Source organism: Rhinopithecus bieti, unplaced genomic scaffold (genome assembly GCF_001698545.2).
Source record: "Rhinopithecus bieti isolate Rb0 unplaced genomic scaffold, ASM169854v2 scaffold_11161, whole genome shotgun sequence".
Classification (NCBI taxonomy): Eukaryota; Metazoa; Chordata; class Mammalia; order Primates; family Cercopithecidae; genus Rhinopithecus; species Rhinopithecus bieti.
The window spans coordinates 578,782-599,484 of record NW_016806937.1 but is presented as its reverse complement, the minus strand read 5'-3'; the positions used below and the strand labels follow the sequence as shown (position 1 = coordinate 599,484).

At 40.9% G+C, this 20,703-nt stretch overlaps 2 protein-coding genes across 3 annotated transcripts in view; one reads left to right on the top strand and one right to left on the bottom strand.

Moving 5' to 3' along the window:
* The window catches only part of OGFOD1 (2-oxoglutarate and iron dependent oxygenase domain containing 1), a 26,428-nt gene extending 25,048 nt beyond the window's left edge, over positions 1-1,380 (bottom strand). The window contains exon 1 of one of the 2 annotated variants that reach the window (XM_017878773.1): positions 1,057-1,380. In XM_017878773.1, the coding sequence (XP_017734262.1) occupies positions 1,057-1,210 (154 nt within the window). In that variant the 5' untranslated portion in view covers positions 1,211-1,380. The remainder of the gene's footprint in view (positions 1-1,056) is intronic. The other variant, XM_017878774.1, reaches the window with a different exon arrangement.
* A 55-nt stretch (positions 1,381-1,435) lies between these two features.
* NUDT21 (nudix hydrolase 21) lies at positions 1,436-20,620 on the top strand. The gene is made up of 7 exons (XM_017878775.1): positions 1,436-1,724; positions 4,811-5,011; positions 6,111-6,174; positions 13,143-13,232; positions 18,019-18,094; positions 18,408-18,522; positions 20,428-20,620. Exons 1-7 carry the CDS (start codon positions 1,609-1,611, stop codon positions 20,447-20,449), a joined length of 684 nt encoding a protein of 227 aa, XP_017734264.1. The 5' UTR covers positions 1,436-1,608; the 3' UTR covers positions 20,450-20,620.
* The last annotated feature ends 83 nt before the right edge of the window (positions 20,621-20,703 follow it).

Here is a 20,703-nt window from a genome sequence, read left to right as displayed (position 1 = left end):
AAAAAAAAAAAAAAAAAAAAAAAATTCAGGTCAGTTCAGGCATAACCGCCTCTAATTCCTTGATTTCTACCCCAACATTTACCCACTGCTTCCGGCTGGCTAGATCCCCATCCTGTAATCATCAGCACCACTACCATGTCCCAGGCCCATTATCTCATTTAATCTTTTCAACAGCTCTGAGGGAGACATTATCACTCTCTCCATCCTACAGATGAAGAAACTGAGAGAAGACAGTCTGCACTTTCATACTACGCCATCGTTTTCCAGGACTCACCTCTTCAAAGCACTTGACAACGGAAAGAAAAATTACGGCAAACTTAGAAAGGGATGCCTGGCGCATGAAGCAGAGCTCTGAACACATAAGGTGATATTTAAAACTGAGGCTGGAATCGTTCAACGTAGGCTCCTTTCCTTGGTCAACGCGCGTTTATTTTCATACATGATGGAGTCAAACTACAGGCGCGTAGAGACGAATGCACTAGGGAGCCAAGCTGGCAGCTCGCGACAAATGCCCTGGCTAGACTCTCCTGGGACAGCCGAGCAACGCCCTTGCAGGAGAAATGACATCAGCTACTCCCGTATTTGTCCAGATGTGTATTGGGCCTTACTCAGGGAAACATATACTGAAGCTTGCAAGCATTAGTGTATTGCTCCCATTCACCGACTTTCTGAGGTAAATACTATGAACTATCCCATTTTACTTAGGAAGCAACGGAAGTTTAATAAGGTTAATTCCATTGCCCGGCGACGCACAATCAGGGGAGAGGACTCTAACTCAGTAATCTGTGACTCCAGAATGCAACTATCACTTGCATACCCTCTGCTTCCCAAAACTCTCCGGCCTCCATTTCTCCCTTTTCTCACATTTTTAAATTCAAACCGAATTTGGAGTGAAAGGGAGCAGCAGCCGAGGCAGGAGGATACAAGGTGGTCAAAGTCCTCCAAGAGCCTCTCCCCTGGCGGCCCCGCTGCCCAGGGCTGCGCGCGAGTCCCAGGGCTTTTTCAGAGGTCCCCAGACCCCTGCGTGGCGGCCCCTCCCTGAGAGCACCCGGTTACCGTGACTGAACGGCGTCCTGCGGCTCCAGGCCTCAGCCACCTGCGTTTTCAAGGTTTCTTCCGTAACAGCGTCCGAAAACTCCGCCATCACCTCCTTCTTTCCCTTTTTTCCCACCCTGGCTGGGCCAGGTTCCGCTGGCCGCTTTCCATTCATCTCCTCCCAAGGTACAGAACCACGCCACACTGATCAAGACGCCGCTTTCCTGAGGGGACTACAATTCCCGGCATGCCCCCTTTACTGTGTTTCCAATGGGAATCACCAAAGTAAGAGGAGGCGGAACCTATACCCTGTTACCAATGGGAGCTACAGCTATTGCAGCCATCCCACCAGCGATTGGCCCAATGGCGCTCGGTCTGGCAGGCCATCTCCTCTCTACTTCCTGCCGCCAGAGGCCCCGGGTTCACTTCCGGCGTGCCTACGCCTCCTCTTGCGCGCTCCTGTTAATGGCGGGCGGTAGCCGCTGAGGGGGTTGCAGATAACCGCTTCCCGCACTGGGAAAGTCTCCCCTGCCTCCCACTTTCTGCTCGCCGCCAGCGCCGGAGCTCGCCAGCATGTCTGTGGTACCGCCCAATCGCTCGCAGACCGGCTGGCCACGGGGGGTCACTCAGTTCGGCAACAAGTACATCCAGCAGACCAAGCCCCTCACCCTGGAGCGCACCATCAATCTGTAAGTGCGGGGCGGCCTTGGCGGGCATTTCTCTCGTGAGCGCTCCTGCAGACTCTCCCGCGCGTCCCCGGCTTTTCGGCGTGCTTCACGCCTCCGCACCTCCTCGCCTCCAACTCCCGCTGGCTGATGCGCGCTTTCCTCGCTCCCTCAGGCCCCTTTCTCATCCTCCTGCCTCCGGGAGTTAGAGTCCTTTTCTGAAAGGAAGGCTTGTTCCCATCCTATGTATTCGGTCATAATGGGGAAAAACGGAGTTTGCTTTTAACTCATCCTTTCCCCACCTCTCCAGAGGTAACCAACTTCAAAATGTGTGTGTGTGTGTGTTTTATCCTTCCAGTGAAATGTTTATGCTTTGGCATCACGTATATGGTATTGCTTTGTGATTGTTGATGTGATACGAATGGTATAACCTAGTATCATTTTTGCACATTTCACTCTGACAGTAAGCTTTCGAGATCCAGCTGTAATGCCTAGGTCTAGTTTTTTTCCTTTTAATTGCTACTTAAATATTTCAGTTTATGAATACAACACACGTTATTCATGTGCTCAGGGCTGTCTGCCCTGCCCCATGCCTTATGCCTTCGCGTCGTCTGATGATGTCTCAACGCCGGTATCCCAGGCACCCCAAGTAGGCCCCTCCGTGGGAGTAAGGATGCTGCTATGGTTGGGCTTTCAGACTGGAGGGAACTAGAATGTTTGTACCAGAAAACCCATTGTGGGCTGTGTTTTATTTTCAACACCTTTCCGTTTCGGCACTTGAAACCATTGGCATTTCAAGGTCACTCTCAGCGGCAGACTTGCTGTAGCAGGTAATTGACGTTTGAGGTGTCTGAAGAAATTGTCAGTAATGCTTTTGAAAATCGTGTCTGAGGATTTGTTTTCGAGGCAACGTGGTGCCTCTATTTTCCTGATGGAGGAAAGTGGCCAGTTTATGCCACTCTGTGTACAAGTGCAAGGATTTGGTGGTATTGATGTTTTCGTAAGGCAGTTTAGGTGTTTCTCTTGTTTTATATTAAAATAAATGGACGTTCTCTCTCCGTCCCCCAACCGAAAGTGATTTGAAGTTGAAAAGATGGTTAACATTGTTTTATTTTGTAAAATGTGTTGGCTTGGAAATTTAGATGATGGAAATGCTGGGTTTATAAAATCTGGAATTAGTCGATAGTTGTGTGTATAAAAGTCCTCAGGAGTGGCGGCTCACAACTGTAATCCCAGCACCTTGGGAGGCCGAGGTGGGAGGATCACTTGAGGTCGGGAGTTGTAGACAAGTCTGGGCAACATAGGCTGTCTCTACAAAATTTTTTTTAAAAATTAAGAAAAAAATCCATCAAATGGTAAAGGCAAATGTTATCCTTTTTAAAAGTATGAAAGCACAGCTTCTGGGTTACTTTCAGTGGTGATTAGAGCTAAAACCCACAGTCTTTTCTTGTTTTGTCTTGATTACTGAATTAATTTGCATCAAGCCATTATGTAGAATTAACTTGGCAAAATAGTTAGCTTTCAGCAAGATATTTTAATCTTCGCTCTATTAAAATTATGGGTTGATTTACAGTACATTTCTTCTCCTATATAAATATTCACAAATAATCATTGTGTTGTGAACTTAAGTTCACCTGAGTTAATATTAAGTTGAAAACAGATGCCCTCTCCCCAGTATATTTTCTTTCAGGAAATATTGCATGAGTGCCTACTTTGTGCCAGGCGCTGTGCACAATACTGGATATACAGTGGTGAGGAAGTAGGGTGTAGCCCCTGCTTTATGAAGCTCACAGTATGATGAGAACAATGTGTGTGTCTGGGCTGGCACTCTGATTTCACAGGTGAAAATTCTGACATTTCATCTTGATATCTCTTTACTGACATATTGGAGCTGGCTCTTGCAACAGAGATGTGTAATAGTTATCCTTAATTCTTTCTAACTCAGGTTGTGAGAATTAAATGTTAATATATGTAAAGCGTTTAAAAAAATTGCCTGGCACATCGTGCTGTGTAGCATATCTGCTGCTGCTATGGATAATAGTGTTAGATTTAGCATTGGGTCTACTGGGGGCGTTCTTTAAGTCTTTAAAGCATCCTTGAAATGGTATATTTTAATTATTTTATAGCTTTTTTATATGCCTAGAACTTGGCTTCTGGAATTAAAGTAATTTTTAAAGTTTTGGCAACCTTGATTTGTTCCCCTTTCAAGAATGGCTGAGTGTAGTAGATGCAATAATGTTGACTATTAATGTCAAGGGCTTTTGGTAGAATAGATACCATGGGTGGGCAAGTGTGGCCTAAATTCTTACTCAAAGGCTTCTTGCTGTAAGGCTTTAATTAAGGGCATACAACATATAAGTATGGAATTTTAAGTATCTTTAAAGAAAATTTGATCCTTATTAGGCAAGATGGAAACTGTCTTGAACAGTTTGAGCTATATTTTAAATTCTTGGTAAAGGGGTGGGTAGAAGATTCAGATGAGGAGAAGGAAACAATAAGGAGACTGAATAGAATAAATGCCCAAGGCTAGTAAATAGGTTTAGAGGACAAAAAGAGAAAGTAGAAGAGTTGCTGTGAAAAGGAAAGGCTGTGGTGCAAGAAAAATCTGAGGATAGTTGACTGAGAGAAATAGAAAATAACTGGAGGGATGTTGATGAAAAGTGCTGGCTTAGTTTTAGAAAAAAGAGATTAGCCATTAGCACCCATAATTAAAACTTTCTGATTAGATTAGTAGTCAGAGGAATGCAGGGGGACATTAATTATTAGCCAAATTGGTCTTGTTGGAATAGCAGCCATGGTCTAAAACCAGAGGATTACTAATGTTCAGATAACCATTTCTCTAAGCATTTAAGAATAGTGTTATCTACACTTGAAAGTTAAAGTATGGAGGAGCAGCTTTATCTCATGGAAGCTCTGGCTTTAAGAGTCCAGAGAACAAGATTCCAATCTCTGCTCTCTCATTAACTTTAGTTATGTAACTGTACAAATCCTGTGTCTCTGAGTACAACATATGCACTTTTTTTTTGTACTGTGGTTTCTTTATGCTAATGTCTGTCATGGTAAATTACATTCTTCAGTTCTCATGTTAGATGTTTGTCTTCGGATCACAGGTACCCTCTTACCAATTATACTTTTGGTACAAAAGAGCCCCTCTATGAGAAGGACAGCTCTGTGGCAGCCAGATTTCAGCGCATGAGGGAAGAATTTGATAAAATTGGAATGAGGAGGACTGTAGAAGGGGTTCTGATTGTACATGAGCACCGGCTACCCCATGTGTTACTGCTACAGCTGGGAACAACTTTCTTCAAACTGTAAGTAGTGTTGGAAATTAACAGGAAGACAGTTTTTAGTAGGATTGCTGTTTATGCAGCTGTGGACTACAATTTTAGCCCTCGGTCATTTATTTCAACAAACACTGCTGTTAATGATGTCTTTAGAAAGAGAAAATCACGAGTAATTTTTCTCCATTGTGGTACTCATTTATTTTCCTAACTAGTAATCTGCGTGTTTCTATACGTTGTCAATGTTAGTGATTGAGCTTGGTAGAAACCCTGTGGAATAGTTGAGTTCAGGATCAATGTTAGATGTCATTATAGCATCACCAAGAACAATTGATATTTCTTTCTTGGTATGATTTGCGTTTCCTTTTCTTAAGATGACTTAGGTTTTTGTGGATAACAGTTTATTTTTTTGTCATTTAAGCTCCTGCATCTCTCAAACATTTGATCCACAACTATTTGACTAGATTATACCAAAAAGAAAGGTCTCCAATACTTACATGGCACTCTTGAAAAAGTGTCCCATTGTTTAGGCCTAAAGAATGTGATCTGTTCCTCTCTGGGCATTTCTATACTCCATTATCATCAGATACCTTTCAGAGACGAGATTGGGATGGACTGGTGGTTAGCAATTTTGTTTATGTTTGTGCTATGTTATATATTCTGTTGGTTTAAAACTAGGGTTTATGTGATGGGTACATATGGACATAAAGTTGGAAAAACTGAACACTGTATACTCCAAAGGTGGAGACGGGGAGGGAGAGGCAAGGGTTGAAATACTTCCTATTAGATGTTATGTTCACTGTTTCGGTGATGGGTTCACTAGAAGCCTAAACCTTACCATTACACAATATACCTATGTAACAAACTTGTACATGTACCCTTTGAATCGACAATAAAATAAAAATAAATATATACAAAGAGGAAAAAAACCTAGGGTTTGTATACTGTTAGTCTGGGGAATTGACATGAATTCAAGTATATTCTCCCCCTTCCCTTTGATACTTGTTTTGATTGCCTTATTGCACTGAAATATGTTACTTAGTGACTTGATAGACATAACATTTATTGTGTTCTTTGTTATCTCCAAATTGCATTAAGTCGAAAGCTGAAATTCTTAACTTTTATACAGACCTGGTGGTGAACTTAACCCAGGAGAAGATGAAGTTGAAGGACTAAAACGCTTAATGACAGAGGTATTTTTCTGTTTAACCTAACTTTGAATACCATCAATTTAATAGTTAATTTGGCTTTTAATGTCTTGTAAAAAGGGTGTTTATTTTGGAATATTTAGTTTTCAATAAATACAACTTAAACCCCAGAATGTTAGTACAATGTTGATTTTTTTTTACAAGCTGAACTTACACTTATTTCAATTTTTAAAATGTTAAACTGTGTCACAGCAATGATAAAAACTGACATTTAAGTATTACTATGCTAGACACTGTTCTAAGTGCTTTACATGTGCTAATTCCTTTAATCACCACCACAACTCTAGGAAGCAGATATTATTAAGTTTAAATTTCTTCTTGTTATATAGCTAGTGTGTTGTAGAGCTAGAGGTTTGAATGCAGGTAGTTTTGTTCAAGAGTAGGCCTCTATGGAATTTTGAAAAGAGAAAGATGCCTGTGTTTTCACTTTTTTCACATATTTTTTAGACTTTGCCCAAATTATTCTACTTTTAAAAAATCATTGTAATGCCTGCATGTAAAGACTTGGGGCCAAATGCATAGATACTGAGGATTTTGAGACTGTAAGTTGTTTTCAATATTAGTTTTCTTCTTTAACATGCAATTGCCGCCTGCCCCCTTTACAAAACTCATACATTCTCTGTGCAAAAGGCTTGGCAAACACAGAAAAGCAAAGGAGAAACAAAACTAAAGTCACCTGTAATTCTCCTACTTTTGACCTATTGGTTTGTCTTTCTAGTATTTCTAAAAATGTATTATAACTCTTAAACATTTTACTGTGCTTGGACTTCCATTTATATAATGTCTGGTACAAAGATATAAGTGCAGTAGGATTGAGGGAGTGCAAAATGAGAGAATCACAAAAGCAAAATTTTTAGAAACTGGAAAACAGATGGGCAAATTATAACTAACTTGGCAGAAACCTTAGTCCAACAGATAGGCAGGCAGAATCCAACATTGCAGAGTACCAGAATGAGGAACTGAAGGTGCTAGGTACTTACGAAAGTGGGGGCATGCATGGGCTGAAAACTGGACTGGTTCAAAGTATATATGAAGTATATTTATACAGGTTGAGTATTCCCTATCTGAGAGCTTGGGACCAGAAGTGTTTAGCTACTATTTGATAGCACAATAGGGTGACTATAGTCAGTAATCACTTAATTGTAAATTTTAAAATAACTAAAAGAGTATAATTGGATTGTTTGTAACACAAAGGATAAATGCTTGAGGGGGTGGATACCCCGTTCTCCATGATGTGAATATTATGCATTGCATGCCCCTATCAAAACATCTTGTGTACCCCATACATGTATACATCTACTATGTACTCAAAAAAATTTTTTAAAAAGTGATTAGGATTTGGGATTTTTTTCAGGTTTTGGAATATTTGTATTATGCTTACCAGTTAAGCATCCCTTACACAAAACTTGAAATGCTCCAATGAACATTTCCTTTTTTTTTTTTTTTTTTTTTTTTTGAGACGAAGTCTCTCTCTTGTCACCCAGGCTGGAGTGCAATGGTGCAATCTCGGCTCACTGTAACCTCCACCTCCCAGGTTTAAGCGATTTTCCTGTCTCACCCTCCTCGGTAGATGGAATTACAGGCACCTGCCGCCATGCCTGGCTAATTTTTGTAGTTTTAGTAGAGACGGGGTTTCACCATGTTGGCCAGGCTGGTCTGGAACTCCTGACCTCAGGTGGCCCGCCTTCCTTGGCCTTCCAAAGTGCTGGGATTACAGGCGTGCACCACCGCGCCCAGCCTGAGCATTTCCTTTGAACATCATTTCAGTGCTCAAAAAGTCTGAGATTTTGGAGTTTCAGATTAGGATGTTCAACCTGTGTATCTAGATTGTCTTCCCCACTCTGTAATTAGGCAAAGACTGGCTGATGATTGATTCTCTGTAGTAATTGAATCAGAGAACAACTAGCAATGAAAAAAGTTTAGGGAATGGGGAAGAATAAGCAAGAGTTCCCATTCTGAATAGTCAGACTCTTGGACTTCTATTAGGCTGACAGAATGTTAACAATTAGGCTTATTTTTTAAAAATTTTTTTGAGACAGAGTTTTGCTCTTGTCGCCTAGGCTGGGGTGCAGTGGTGTGATATCCAATGTGAGCAATAGTTGCTCACAGCAACCTCTGCCTCCTGGGTTCAAGCGATTCTCCTGCCTCAGCCTCCAGAGTAGCTGGGATTACAGGTGCCCACTACCATGCCCAGCTAATTTTTGTATTTTTAGTAGAGATGGGGTTTCACCGTGTTGACCTGGCTGGTCTCGAACTCCTGACCTCAGGTGATCTACCTGCTTTGGCCTCCCAAAGTGCTGGGATTACAGATGTGAGTCACCGTGCGCGGTCTAGGCTTATTTATTTTTTTTAGAGACGGTCTCACTCTGTTCCTCAGGCTGGAGGACGGTGGTGTGATCATAGCTCACTGTAACTTCAAACTCCTGGGCTCAAGCAATCTTCCTGCCTCAGCTTCCTGAGTAGCTAGGACTGCAGGTGTGTGCCACGATGCCTGGCTAATTAAAAAAAATTTTTTTATAGAGATGAGATCTTGCTATGTTGCCCAGGCTGGTTGCAAACTCCTGGCCTGAAGCAGTCCTCCCATCTCAGCCTCCCAAAGCATTGGGATTACATGCATGAGCCACCAGGCCCAGCCAACAATTAGATTTATATATCCCAGGCTGAGGGTTGGAAATCTTGTTTCTGGAAAAAGTGACCAGTCCGAGAAAAACTTCAGATACTGCCATTTTGGAGCTGTCTTAATCTGTTTAATGTTGCTATAACAGAATACCTGAGGCTAGGTAATTTATAAAGAAAAATATTTATTTGGCTCACCAGTTGCGGTGGCAAGATTGGGCAGCTGGCGAGGGCTTCATGCTGCTTCCACTCATGGCAGAAAGCAAAATGGGAGTGGGCATGTGCAAAGAGATGACATGGCAAGGGAGGAAGCAAGAGTGAATCCAGGAAGCCACACTCGTGAACAACCCGTTTCCAGGGAACTAATCCATTCCTGATGGCGGAAGGGTATTAAAACTATTAATGAAGGATCCACCCCCATGACTTAAACACCTTCCACTAGGCCCTGCCTGCCAACACTGTCACATTGGGGATCAGATTTCAACATGAGTTTGGGGGCAGGGAGACAAACCATATCCAAAACAAAGCAAGAATTTTCTATAGAAATAATGTAGTCCTGGACCAGGCACAGTGGCTCACATCTGTAATCCCAGCACTTTGGGAGGCCGAGGCAGGTGGATCACGAGGTCAGGAGGTTGAGACAGCCTGACCAACATGGTGAAACCCGGTCTCTACTAAAACAAAAAAATTTAGCCGGGCGTGGTGGCAGGCGCCTGTAATCCCAGCTACTCAGGAGGCTGAGGCAGAAGAATCAGTTGAACCCAGGAGGTGGAGGTTGCAGTGAGCCGAGATCGCGCCACTGCACGGCAGCCTGGGCAACAGAGTAAGACTTCGTCTACAAAAAAAAAAGAAAAAAAATTGTAGTCCTGTCACTCATGCACACAGAGGTGACAGTTAAGCCTCTTGTTGCTTCTACCTTGTGAGTACACAACCAAATATCACCAGGCTTTTGGAGAAAACTTCTTAACAAGAAAGATCAAAAGAAGCAAAAGGACCTTAACAGAAGCAGAAAATTCAACCATTGACAAAACTGTGATTAATATTCTTGGTTAATTAAGAGGAGATTTTGCACCTGTGAAACAGTGCTGTTAAAAGGCATTTTAGCCCAGAAAAACCTCATAGATATTTAAAAAAATGTTGGAAGAAATAAAAAATTCAGTAAAAAGAGTTTCATGCTACCAGAAAATAGAATGAAAAGATGATAGAACATAGGTAAGAACAGATAAAATTAGTGGGTCATTCTAGAAGGACCAATATAAACTATAGATAAATAGAACAGAGTAAAAGGAAGAATTAGTAAAGCATAATTGGAGAAAATTTCTCAAACCTCAAAGAGCATGAGTTTTTAGATTGAAAAGGCCTACTGGCCTTGCCTCTATAGTGAATGTTTAAAGATCCATGCAAAAGCATGTCATCATGAAATTTTAGATCCTACAAACAAATAAAAACAAAAAGATCCTAAAAGCTTCCAAAGTGGGAGGTGGAGGATTGGTAAGTAAAGAGGTTAAATGCAAAACATCAAAATAAGAAATTGCATTAAACTACCCAGAAATAATTCTGGAAGCTAAAGGATGGTGGAGTGTTGTCTTTGTGATTTTGAGAGACTATGATCTCTGTCCCAGAATTTTCTAATCAAACTATAAATCAAATGTGTGGTAAAAGTTATTTCTGGACATGCAGAATTTCAAAAAGTTTCATCTCTTTTACCTTGTCTCAGGAAGCTACTAGAGGGTGTTCACCCCCAAACTGGAATAAAATAAGAAGATAGAGAATTTAGAAATACTAAGATCTAACAACATAGGAGAGAGACCAAGAGAAACCCTAGGACTCCAGCTGGGAAGCAGGGTTGAGACTATCAAGTACAGATTACAGCAGGATGATAGAAAAACGTGTCTTAGGCTGGGTGTGGTGGCTCATGCCTGCAATTTCAGCACTTAGGGAGGCCAAGATGGGCAGATCACTTGAGCCCAGGAGTTTGAGACCAGCCTTGGCAACATGGCGAAAAATTAGCCTGGTGCGGTGGCTTGCACCTGTAGTCCCAGCTACTCGAGAGGCTGGGGGACAGGGGAGGCTGAGGTGAGAGAAGCACTTGAACCCGTGAGGTGGAGGTTGCAGTGAGTGGAGATCGCACCACTGCACTCCATCCTGAGTGACAGAGTGAGATCTTGTCTTGAAAAAAACAAAAACATGTCTTAGAGAAGGTGAAATTAATAGAATAACTGACAATTGATATTTGAATTGAGAAGAAATTTAAATTCTCGTGGAGAATGTGGGAAATGAATTTAGTGATAGCAAAAGAAATGAAAGTTATTAACTAAAGAACAGGATGATTGAACAAGTAAGGAGATATGGTTGCTCTGTTGTGACTGATCTACCTGATCATGCTAACTTAAATATTGAATATTGACTTAACCAAATATTGTTAATGGGAGATGCTGGAAGAAAAAGTATAACTAGGTCATGTGATTTTAATATCTAAATTCTCATTCATAGTAGAGGGTTATAGGCTTTTTAAAAAGTTTTTAAAATGAAAATCTGGGCACGGTGGCTCACGCCTGTAATCCCAGCACTTTGGGAGGCTGAGGTTGGTGGATCACGAGGTCAAGAGATGAGACTATCCTGGCCAACATGGTGAAACCCCATCTCTACTAAAAATACAAAAAAGCCGGGTGTGGTGGCGGGTACCTGTGGTCCCAGCTACTCAGGAGGCTGAGGCAGGAGAGTCGCTTGGACCCAGGAGGCGGAGGTTGCAGTGAGCCGAGATTGTGCCACTGCACTCCAGCCTGGGTAACAGAGTGAGACTCTGTCTCAAAAAAATAAAATGAAAATGAAAAATCAAGAAACCGTCATAAAAGAATATTTTGGCTGGGCCTGGTGGCTCACACCTGTAATCCCAGTGCTTTGTGGGGCTGAGGCCAGAAGATTGCTTGAGGCCAGGAGTTATAGTGAGCCATGATTGCGTCACTGCGCTCCAGCCTGAGTGACAGAGCAAGACCCTATCTCTTAGAAAAATGTGGTTTTGAGACCTGGCACAGTGGCTCATGCCTGTAAGCCCAGCACTCTGGGAGACTGAGGCGGGCGGATCATCTGAGATCAGGAGTTTGAGACCAGCCTGAACAACAGGGTGAAACCCTGTCTCTACTAAAAAGACAAAAAATTAGCTGGGCATGGTAGTGTGTGCCTGGAATCCCAGCTACTCACGAGGCTGAGGCAGGAGAATCACTAGAACCTGGGTGGCGGAGGTTGCAGTGAGCCGGGATTGTGCCATTGCACTCCAGCCTGGGCAACGAGCAAAACTTCGTCTCAAAAAAAAAAAAAAGTTTTGAAAAATAATGACTTTACATTGAAGAAACCTGATAAACAGTACCTCAGCCAGGTGATCGAGGTTGGCATTAGTGATAAGCCACATTGATGCAGCGTGTACCCTTGATATGATGGTGATGAGAATGGCCCTTTTACCTCTGTATTTTTCTTACCAAGAGCTCATAACCTCAGTTAATTGAGGGATGTTTTACAAAATACTTGACCAGTATTCCTCAAAACTATCAAGATGATCAAAAACAAGGAAAGTATGAAAATCTGTCACAATGTAGAGGAACCTCGGAAGAAATGAAGATTAAGTGTAATATGGTATCTTAGATGGGATCCTGGGACTGATAAATGAAAAAGGGCATTAGGTTAAAGATTATGGATATCTGAATAATATATGGACTTCAATTAATAACCTTGTCTTGGTATTGGTTGATTAGTTTGACAAATGTGCCTTACTAATGTGAGATGTTAACAACAGGAGAAACTGGGTGTGGGGTATATGGGAAGTCTCTGCTCAAGTTTTGCAAGTTTTCTGTAAATCTAAAACTACCCTAACATAAACCGTTTATTTAAGACCAAGAAGAATGCTTTAAAAATAGAAGCAAACGGGAAAAACAACGAAGAGTTGAAAGTTACAGCCAGTGGGAATGGGTGAAGCAGGACAGAGAACTGCAGTTTCTCACCATGAACATTGTGGAACTGTTTTTGGCCACTTAAAATATGTAGAGTATGACTTTGATTAAAATAAGTTTAATGTTCTGCTATACAAATTAATACAAATGAAAGTTGAATTTTGAATACAGTTTTTATGTTAATACTAGCTTGCCAATTTTGAACTAATATTGTATGTCTTGGGCAGAGTGACATCTATAATAACAAATTATAGAGATGAAATCTGTATGGAAGGCGTATTATCCCTTTGTCTCTATTAGGAGCACTGCTAAGAATTTTCTGTTCACTGAAGAAGGGGATTCGTGAGTACATATATTTAGTTGTTCACTGGCTATCTTATTTCTTTTTGACAGATACTGGGTCGTCAGGATGGAGTTTTGCAAGACTGGGTCATTGACGACTGCATTGGTAACTGGTGGAGACCAAATTTTGAACCTCCTCAGGTTAGTGTTCAGTTACATTTGCTAGGCATTTTGGAAGCAGAAAGCTCGTTTAATTCTAGCCACTTTAAAAAAGAATAAAGTAGAATTTGACTTGAAATTTTCTTCTCTTCCCTCCTTAATTTAAATTACAAAATTAAGCCAAGCACTTCTTATTTTAAAGGAAAATGTAAAACAAATACAAGGCCGGGCGAGGTGGCTCATGCCTGTAATCCCAGCACTTTTCAAGGCCGAGGCGGGTGGATCACCTGTTGAGATCAGGAGTTTGAGACCAGCCTGGCCAACATGGCGAAACCTCATCTCTACTGAAAAATATAAAAATGAGCTGGGTTTGGTGGTACAAACCTGTAATCCCAGCTACTCAGGAGGCTGAGGCAGGAGAATTGCTTGAACCTGGGAGGCAGAAGTTACAGTGAACCGAGATCGTGTCACTGCACTCCAGCCTGGACAACAGAGTGAGACTCCTTCTCAAAGTAAATAAATAAATAGAACAAATACAAAAGAAGAGAGAATGGTAAAAGTGAATGACTTGCCCTACCCGTTATCTGCCTTTAACAGTTAGCACATCATAGTCCCTTGTTCCACGGCACCATTCTCCTGCCCTCATCTTGGATTATTTTGAAGTTTCAATTGTAAATATTTCATTGTGAATCATAAAAGATAAGGATCTCTTTAAAAACAACCGTAGTTCTGTCATTATCATACTAAAACAATTCCATATTATTGTCAAATATATAGTCACTGTTCACATATCCTGATTATTTCAATTTTCTTTTTATAATTTGTTTGGATTAGGATAGTCTCTGAAGTCTCTCTTACACAGTTGGCACCTTTTTTTCCCTTGTATTTTATTTGTTGATGAAAACAGGCTAATGTTTCCATTCTGATTGCATTCCCCTGTTGTTGTTGAATATGTAGTTATTTCCCCTGTGTGCCATGCAAATTGATAGTTAGATCAAGAAATTGTATTCAGGCTCGGTTAATTTGGGGAGGGGTAACAAGGCTTGTCATAGGCGATATAATATCTATTGCTGCATAACAAATTACCTCAAAATTTAGCAGCCTTTCGGCCTCTGGGAGTTGCTTAGGGTGGTTCTGGCTTAGGCTCTCTCATGAAGTTACAGTCAAGTTGTCAGTTGGGACTGCATCATAAGGCAGAACTGGGGTTAAAGTATCTGATCTCGAGTGTGTTAGCAGACTTCTTGGTTTCATCTGGGCTGTTAGACTAAAGCTTTGCTTCAGGTGTTGCTGGCTGTTGTCTCCAGGTCTCCCTCAGTTCCTTGCCATGAGAACATCTCTAAAAGGACAACTCTCAGGCAGCTGGCTTCCCCCAGGCTGTGTGATCCAAGAGATAGTGAGAGACAGAGTGCTAGAGGAGTGCCCAAGTAGGAACCCTCAGTCTGTGATAACCTAATCTTGGCAGTGGCATACCATCACTTCTGCAGTATGTTGTTGGTCACACAAGCCAACCCTGGTACACTGTAGGAGGGACTACACAAAGCAGTGAATACCAGGAAACAGGAGTCATTGGGGGTCATCTTAAGGCAGTCTACCACAAGTGGTATAGTGTACTTCCATCAGGAATTTAAAAATATTTGGTTGTCTCTTTTTGCAATGTTAGCAGCTCATTGATGATCATTTCCTGGTCTATGAATTCATAAGGGTTGTGATCCTCATGTAAAAAGAAACTTACGTACTACTAAAGTATGTGGTTTGTGTAGAAAAATATATATATGCTGCTTTTCCTTTACTTAACATTTTTCAGAAGAATGATTTAATTCCTTACCATCATCTAAAGACTTGACTTTACTCAAAAGAGAGGATAAGACCAAGACTTGGGTACAGGCAGTTTGAGAGGTGATTCCAGGAAGCAGCAGAATACAGGGAGAGTGAGACCAGAAGCAGCAGAAGTAAGACAGGCATGTTACTGATCTTTTTACACCTGTGGGCAACTGGGTTTGTTCTGTTAAGGACTGGGAACAATGTGGAATGTACCTCATAATTGTCTGTCAGAAAGATAGATGGCTAGGGACTCCTATCCTCCGTTGGATAATGAACTCCCTTGCACTTCCATGTTGAGTCTGATTGCTTATTGAGACAGTGGCAGCACACAGGGAACTCCCTGATACCTTTCAAACATAGCTGCCCTGAAATTGGAGGTAGTGTAATGGGGGCCACACACACACAAAACATGTTTCAGTGACCTTCAAAGTGTCAGTATGACCTTTTGGATTTAAATAATTTGAAATATTTTAATACACGATAATGAGTGATAATGTTACTGATGCTCAAATATTCCTGTTTTTGCTAATGGTGGAACTTCTTAAAGTTGAATCCTGAATTCTTTAGGCAAATTAAAAAGCCCTATGACTTTATAGCTCTTTTACATGACAAGATGTTTCAGGTCAAGTGTTGCACAAAATATCAACCAAGCAAAAGATTGTTCTTTTCTCTTGCTTCTGACTCCCTTGTATGGCAGAGGGACAGGAAGATAGGGGCTGTGGAAGCTGATGCTGGTGTTCACTAAGAATTGCCAGGAACACATCTTGGCTTTAAGGAAGAACAATTTCATATGGAAACAGTGAAGTTACTTGTTCAAAGATACATAGTACAATTATTCTAAACTTTTTTTGGCTTTCTGAACATTCCTTGATCTAATTGGAAAATGCTTAGTAGTGACCCCAGTCATTTTCCAGATAACTTTTCTGAATATCCTCACTCATCTCCCCTACCACTGTCCTAGGACAGTTCCCTTCATTCACTAAAGCCTAGAGTTTGCCCTGGTGGTATTTGATATAAGGTAAGTGTATTGATTTATTTAGGAAGCCTAGAGTATTAGTTAGATGTCAGTGGAAAAGGAGCCTATCATCTCCCTATCTCAAGTCTTTTTGTATAAACTACAGTCGACTTAAACATTAAGACCAGAGAAGAAAGGCTTAAAAAAAATAGGAACACGTAGCCTTGAGAGCAGAGGAAATTTGGGGAAATGCTACTCATTTTGTTTGGTCATGGTTTGGGAACTTTTGTTGTATGTGATCCACAGATCTCTTAGCTTGTGCTGTTCAAGCCACTTCTCACTTCTCTGTGACTGTTATTGTATCTGGTTTTCATGACAGTTTAAGGAACCTCCAAAGCCTGGGACAATTGCCTCAATTCATTGTACCCTAGGGATGGCTCTGGTATATAATTATTCTAACTGGAATACTGGTTAGGTGCCAATGAGTAACATAGTGGAAAATAGCATAGGCTTTTATAATTAGATAAGAGTTGAATAGATACAGTTAAATCTTGGCTTCACAACTTGGCTGAGTAATCTTGGGAAAGATACTTAGCCTCTCTTAGCATGTGTTTCTATGTAAATTGAGGATGATGCTAATACCTCCTTTTGGCAGCTTCTGCTTTTATCTCACTTTCCCCTTTTATCTGTTTTCAGCAATTTTAAATTCCCCCGGTCAAATACAACTCCAACAGCAAAAGTAGATTTCTCAATGTATTGTGGAGAGATTTATACAACAATTGTATAACCCTTAGACTTTTTTTTTTGTTCTCTGTGTCAGAATTTTTCCTTCCCGGGTAGCAACTTCCCTCTCTAATTCTCTTCATCTCTTTAAATTCTCTTAAATTTCATCGAGTAAAATGGCTTTGGCTTTGCCCATCTGGCAAAACTTCATTTGGACTGCTCTTCTGGTATTCCTGAAGCATGCACCCTGGGATACGGGGAGGTTTGAGGTTGGGGCTGGGAGGTGGAGCAAGAAGCATCTTGTCAAATGCCTCACAGGCTATATTTGAATTTTTAATGTAGTAAACAGGTCTACATCAGGATTCTAGACTGTTTAACTTACTGATACATATATATATGTGTATATATGATTATTATTATTATTATTTTTTGAGACAGAGTCTCGCTCTGTTGCCCAGGCTGGAGTGCAGTGGCACAGTCTCAGCTCACTGCAAGCTCTGCCTCCTGGGTTCATGCCATTCTCCTGCCTTAACCTCACGAGTAGCTGGGACTACAGGTGCCCGTCACCATGCCTGGCTAATTTTTTGTATTTTTAGTAGAGATGGGGTTTCACCGTGTTAGCCAGGATGGTCTCGATCTCCTGACCTCATGATCTGCCTGCCTCGGCCTCTCAAAGTGCTGGGATTACAGGCGTGAGCCACAGTGCCCAGCCTATATATATATTAAAAAAAAAAAAAAAAACAGCTTTTAGGCCAGGCATGATGGCTCACACCTATAATCCCAGCACTTGGGGAGGCCGAGGCAGGCGGATCACCTGAGGTCGGGAGTTCAAGATGAGCCTGGAGAAACCCTGCCTCTACTAATAATACAAAATTAGCCGGGCGTGGTGGCGCATGCCTGTAATCTCAGCTACTCAGGAGGCTGAGGCAGGAGAATCACTTGAACCCGGGAGGCGGAGGTTGCAGTGAGCCGAGATTGTGCCATTGCACTCCAGCCTGGGCAATGAGAGCGAAACTCCATCTTAAAAAACAAACAAACAAAAGCCTTGATTAAAGATACTAATTAAATCAGACTTCATTATGTTGTAAGTATCTGAAGCTATAAATTCTGTGACTACATATTTTATCTTGAATGGTTGACTGGTTTACTGCTTGTTATTTTATATGCATTAAAGCATTTATTTACTAGTGTATCTGTTAGATAAGTCCTGGTAAAGAGAACAGAAAGTAGTATGCTTCTCCTAACAGTTTATACTATACTGGGGAGTAAGCATGTAAAGAAATGAAGCCATGGAATACATGTTAAAGTTGTATTCATTTGTAATTTCAGTATCCATATATTCCTGCACATATTACAAAGCCTAAGGAACATAAGAAGTTGTTTCTGGTTCAGCTTCAAGAAAAAGGTAAGTTATTTTGTTTTCGAAGGTAACCATCTAAAAACTTCTGTACAGTAATTTTAAGGATACCTCTATTTGTGTTTTCTCAAAGTTCCTTGAATTTTGGGTTTTATTGTAAAACTAAAAATACATACCATGCTTTTAGTTTAAAATCTGTGACTACGAAATGTACCTTAAAAGACACAACCAAAATGTATTAATGAGAATTATCTTTTTTCTTAAACTTTTTGTTAAATGTAAAATTGGTAATTAATTTAAAAATGAAATGGAAGCAGTGATTATATAAGAACTTATAATAATGAATTCTGTCTTATTTTAGCCTTGTTTGCAGTCCCTAAAAATTACAAGCTGGTAGCTGCACCATTGTTTGAATTGTATGACAATGCACCAGGATATGGACCCATCATTTCTAGTCTCCCTCAGCTGTTGAGCAGGTATAGAAAGTTGAACATTTTTTGGTTCATCCATATTAACTGTAAAATTTAAAATATGCTGAGCCACTTGAGAAGGTATGGTTCATGAATTTTGGTCTTTAAGGAAACTAAGAAAGTAGTCTCCTAGGTCATGTGCAAGCCATAGATTAATTGTGACTAATACCATTCCCAGACTATTAAGTTTCGGCATGACATTCTGGTATTTGTGCAAATGCTCTTCCCTAATTCTGATGTTCTCAAGAGTTATGGCTGATGTCTTTATTCAAAGAAGAGATGGTTAAATAGCAGTCAACAGTGTGTAAATATGAGTGGAGTTGTCTGTATAAAAATGTGGCAGATTGGCTGGATGCAGTGGCTCATGCCTGTAATCCCAGCACTTTTGGATGCTGAGGCGGGTGTGTCACCAGGTTGGGAGTTCAAGACCAGCCTGGCCAAGATGGTGAAACCTCATCTCTACTAAAAATACAAAAATTAGCCAGGCGTGGTGGCCGGCGCCTGTAATCCCAGCTACTCAGGCTGAGGCAGAGAATTGCTTGAACCCAGGAGGCAGAGGTTGCAGTGAACCGAGATCGCGCTACTGCACTCCAGCCTGAGTGACAGAGCGAGACTCCACCTAAAAAAAAAAAAAGGTGGCAAATTGAATATCTTGGTGTAATATATTCTCTTTCCTTTTTTGAAACTTACTATATTTTGGCCCACATTGAGGCTTGTGGGATTAGGTCCTGAACTTTTATGTGGGGTTTGAATCTTTAGGCAATTAGAGTGATAAGAAATGCAGTTTTTAATTTTTTTTATTTTTATTTTTTGAGACGGAGTCTCACTCTGTCGCCCAGACTGGAGTGCAGTGGCGTGATCTCGGCTCACTGCAAGCTCCGCCTCCCGGGTTCACGCCATTCTCCTGGCTCAGTCTCCCGAGTAGCTGGGACTACAGGCGCCGCCAGCAAGCCCGGCTAATTTTTTTTTGTATTTTAGTAGAGACGGGGTTTCACCATGTTAGCCAGGATGGTCTTGATCTCCTGACCTCATGATCTGCCCGTCTCAGCCTCCCAAAGTGCTGGGATTACAGGCGTGAGCCACCGCGCCCGACCGAAATGCAGTTTTTTAAAAACTGACTTGTACTGGTTGAGGTCTCTATTAGAGCCAGCCATCAATAGGAATTGCAGAATAACATGGTGGTTATGAATGTAGATTCTACAGTCAGTGTTTGGATTTGAATCCCAATCTCAATACTTGCTGGCAGTGTGACCTTGGAAAAAACTATTTTACCTATTTGACTGTTTCTTCATCTGTAAATGGGGATAGTAGTCTGTACTTCAGAGGATTGTGAGGACCAAGTGAAATAATGCATATAAAATGCTTACAACAGTGCCAGTAATCTGGTATGTACTTAATAAATGTTAGTGAAATTGGCCTTTTGTGAAAGCTTATTGAGTATGAAATTGCTCTTTCTACTTCGTCACTAATCAGACTTTATCTTTTGTCACTCCACTTGGGCCTCCTGATAGGTTACAAGTTGAAATGCATATGGGGGAAAAAGAGTCATATTATTTATTCAAACAGCTACTTGCCAAGTGCAGGAACTGTGCTGAGTAGTCAAGAGTATAAGGACATGTAGAAACTTTTCCTGCATTAAGGAACTTATTAGTGGATAATTAATCAAATTTATAGTCTTAATTTTTTTATTATAAGTATTCAGCAACAGTGTTTTTAATGCATAAGATGTGACCAGTGAGAGAAAATTGGTGTAGAAAATGCCAAACGTGGTAAAAAGGCATTTGAAGGGGAAAAAAAGAAAATGCCAGACATGTTAAGAGAGGGTAGAAACATCCAGATAAATTTCTTTATCTTACGTGGAAAGTAGTATGTACTGTCTTTAATAAAGGTATTGTTCTTTTTAAAATTCAGGTTCAATTTTATATACAACTGAATTCCTGAGCAGTGGAGAAGTAAAAGAAGCCGCTTGTCTCTGTGAGCACAGCTATATACAGTGTAGAATAAATGTGGTAGAAAAGTTTTTTTGGTTTTATCTCTTTTGCGATCCCTAAATTGCCACCTACTTTCTTTTGTTTGAATAGTAAAATTAATATGAAGAACTAGATGGTGGTGTAAACAAATGTGATAATGTTTATTTATTTTTGGTTCTACTCATACTTTTTGTACAACATTAAAGAAAATTGACTT